Source organism: Macaca mulatta, chromosome 14 (assembly GCF_049350105.2).
Source record: "Macaca mulatta isolate MMU2019108-1 chromosome 14, T2T-MMU8v2.0, whole genome shotgun sequence".
NCBI classification, from domain to species: domain Eukaryota; kingdom Metazoa; phylum Chordata; class Mammalia; order Primates; family Cercopithecidae; genus Macaca; species Macaca mulatta.
In genome coordinates, this window is record NC_133419.1 from 47742637 (window position 1) to 47745820 (window position 3184).

Genomic DNA, 3184 nt, shown 5'->3' on the forward strand with positions numbered 1-3184 from the left:
CTTCCATAAGAGCCACGGAAGTGTGTGGTGAGGTAGTCAAGGTCAGAGGAACTTCCCCACGTATTGGACAAATTTGCACCCCTCCTTCCTTCCCCAGGCAGCAGGCTTCCTCCTTGCAATCCGCCTGCTGCCTACAGGGGTCGCTGAGGCACAGCTGGCCCAGTTTGCGGATTTTCCTCCGGATCCCACTCCCATGCCCAGGGAAAGCTGGAGCCACCGCAGTATAAATTAGCGCCTTTATTTTGAACACCTGAGCGAGCGCCCGCGGCTCGCCCGCCTGCGGTATAAACGTACAAATTCCCTGTAGCACCACACACCATGCCTCAGAGATAAATACAGCCCCAGGGGCTCCTGCTCTGGCAAAGCAACTCTTATTTACAGTAATAGATTACAAAAGTATTATAAAAAGTGGTCCTGAACCGGGGAACGGGTTGGGAGTGGGTTACGGTTACACCTGCTACATTTGGGACAGGAGTGCACCTGGGCCTCACGCCCCCCAAATTACCGGTGCATCCCGGTGCAGGGCTTAGGTCTGGGAGGGTTTCACCCCCATGGGGGAGGGCGCGAGAAAGCTGAACTTGGCCCCTCAAGGTTCAGCTCTGGCCCACCGAGGAACACGGAGCGGCCATCACAATGGATCTCCGGGAAGGGTGCTGCGTGGAAAAAACCGCGCTGAGTCCTTGCCCTGGGTGGCAGAAGGCGGAAACTTCAGTTCTCCCGCCTCTCCCACCTCAAGAGGGGTCGCTTTTAAAGCGCTGTTGGGAGGGGGCATTTAAGTTCAATCTTTTGGGTGCGAGGGACCCTAGGGGCACCATCCCTCGGGCGGGTGGGCGGCCACCCGCCCCTCAGAGCACCTGGTAGATCGGGTTGGGGTTCGCACCCGCAGGGCACTGCGGGGCGGTGTCCGGGGACTGGGTGGGGTCGCCGCTCTCTTCCTCGCTGGGGGCTGCAGCCTCTTGCCCGCTCGGAGGCGACTCCGGAGACACGTCGGCCAGCAGGAGCGCGGGCGCCGCAGGGCTCTCGGTGGAGATGCGCTCCACGATGCTGGACAGGCAGTCTAGGCTCGACACCGCCGCACTCTTCCCGGGCCTGGGTTCTGCGCGGGGAGGGCTCGGTTAGTAAGCAGGGGTGCGGCCGCGACAAGCCTCCCACCCCTGGGTCCAGTACTTTGAGACAGATTGGAAACTGAGGACTTGTCAGAGTCCGGGACAATCGAAAGAAGGAGCTACTTGCTTAGTATTTCATCGCCTGCACCACCTCCCGGGACATAGGCGTGTGTGAGTTGGGGTGGGGGCGTCCTAGATAGAGAGAGGCCAGGATAGCTCCATGAAGGCCATGGGGAGGAGGAGCGAGCAGGGCGAAGCCCGGAATACCTACCGCTGGGCGCCTCGCTGTAGTAGGCGCCTTCGTAGCAGTTCCGCCGCCGGGCGCCGCTCGGGGGGCCGCTGTAGTCCATCTGCAAACAGCAAGGGCGACTGAGTCAGGCCCGCGGGACGGCGCGGGGCCCGAACACCAATCCCTGTAGCCGCCCCCTCCCTAACTCTAGCCCCAGCCTCGAGTTCCGGGCCCAGACCTGTCCTGGTTGGGGGTGATTACGGGTGGGTAGGAGATGAGGTCTGCAACATGCAGGGCCAAACCAAGGGCGGACAGTCACCAAGGGGCGCAAATTTACATTTTGGAAGTAGGGAAAAATACAGAAAAAGAGCTTCATGTCCGCGCTGCAGTGTTCTAATCGCGCCCCCAACGGGGTGGCTCGAACGCACGCCCGCACGCTTCCAAAACAATTAGGCTACCCCAGTGACAGCTGCCCATTACACGGGGGTCCTCTCGCTTGGAAAGGATCCTGTACTAAACCTCCCGCAAGGCTAGCTCCCCGCCCTTGGAAGCACATCCCAGATATTCGGAGCGCCGCCCTAACTTCCTCACTTCCTGGGGTCCCGGCCTTACCATGCCGTCGGAGCAGTTGGAGCGCGGGCTGGACGCGTCGGAGTCGCCACTGTAGTGCTCGCCGCCGCGGCCTGGGGGCAGCGGGCCGGGCGCATAGAAGGCGGCGGCGGCGCCAGGGGGCGCGGCGTCCTGGTCGCGCAGCAAAGCCTGCAGGCCCTCGATATAGCGGATGGCGTTGCGCAGGATCTCCACCTTGGGCAACCGCTGGTTCGGGTTGCTAGACGTGCAGCGCTTCAGCGTCTCAAAGGCCTCATTTACTTTGCTCAGGCGGCGCCGCTCGCGCATGGTGGCGGCCTTGCGGCGGTCGGCGTTGGTGGTCTTGCGCTTGCACGCCTTGCAGGCCCACAGTAGGCAGCGGCCCGCCTGGTGGTGCCCGCTGGGCGCGCGCACATGTTCGTCCTCACGCGCGCCCTGGGCCGGGTGCACCGCCGCGGGGAAGTGCGAGTGCTCTTCGGGTTTCAGGAGCGCGCCCACGTGCATCAGGCGCGGGTCCAGGTCTTCGAAGAAGCGCAGGTCCGGGGAGTCGAAACACGGGTCGTCATAGAAGTCGTCCGTTGTGGCAAAGGAGCAGAGAGAGCCGTCGGGGCCCGTCAGGTCTACGTCGCGGAGCGGTGGCGACAGTAGCTCCATATCCTGGCGGTGGCGCGGCACCGTCCTGGCTTCGCCCAACCCAAGCGGCAGAGAGTGGCCGGAATTTTCTGCCGCTCGGGAGCCCTGGCTGTTGATAGTAAAGTGCTGGAAGTGTGAATGACCACCCACTGTCCCCCACCCCTCCCTGTCCTGTCCCGCCCGATTTGTGGTTAAGGAAAACGGCGGCAGCGCCCTAGGGCTTCCTCACCCCTAGCTTCGCGCCAGGCGCCCTGGGCTATTTATCCGTGGTAGCCTAAACGCCCCGGAGCCCAGGCGGGCAGCTAGGGGCGGGGGAGCCCGAGGCCAATAGGAACACAGCGGGGCGGGGCTTGGGGAGTCCCCTGGGTGGCCGCAGGGGCCCGCAGAGTGGCCAGCCAGCCCGCCCCTCCACACTGGCGCGCGCTCTCGGTTCCCTACCGGGCAGGGAGGGAGGGAGCGACTGGTAGCCTTAGGCGGCTGCACTTGGCTCTCCGGCACGCCCTTTCCAAACCTCTCCAACACCCGACTGCTGTGTCCGCGGGAAACGCTGGCTGTGCGCGCTCACCTCTGAGCTGACTTTTAATACTCCTCTGCCCCTGATTTTTGGGGAACCCATGGGTAGAGCAGC

The 3184-nt window shown here is 63.5% G+C and overlaps 1 protein-coding gene across 1 annotated transcript; it reads right to left on the bottom strand.

Annotated features, from left to right (window-relative positions):
• Nucleotides 1–222: 222 nt before the first annotated feature.
• Nucleotides 223–2809, bottom strand: MYOD1 (myogenic differentiation 1). The gene is made up of 3 exons (XM_015114759.3): nucleotides 1948–2809; nucleotides 1378–1456; nucleotides 223–1096 (listed from the first exon to the last, which is right to left on the bottom strand). Exons 1-3 carry the CDS (start codon nucleotides 2575–2577, stop codon nucleotides 846–848), a joined length of 960 nt encoding a protein of 319 aa, XP_014970245.1. The 5' UTR covers nucleotides 2578–2809; the 3' UTR covers nucleotides 223–845.
• Between the last annotated feature and the right edge of the window lie 375 nt (nucleotides 2810–3184).

Excerpts from the sequence above, each read along its gene's own strand:
- MYOD1 (XM_015114759.3), bottom strand. The coding sequence starts at position 2,577 with ATGGAGCTACTGTCGCCACCGCTCCGCGACGTAGACCTGACGGGCCCC. Across the intron at positions 1,457-1,947 it reads CCAACTGCTCCGACGGCATG|ATGGACTACAGCGGCCCCCC; the intron begins GTAAGGCCGGGA and ends TGCTGTTTGCAG. Across the intron at positions 1,097-1,377 it reads CTACAGCGAGGCGCCCAGCG|AACCCAGGCCCGGGAAGAGT; the intron begins GTAGGTATTCCG and ends CTCCCCGCGCAG.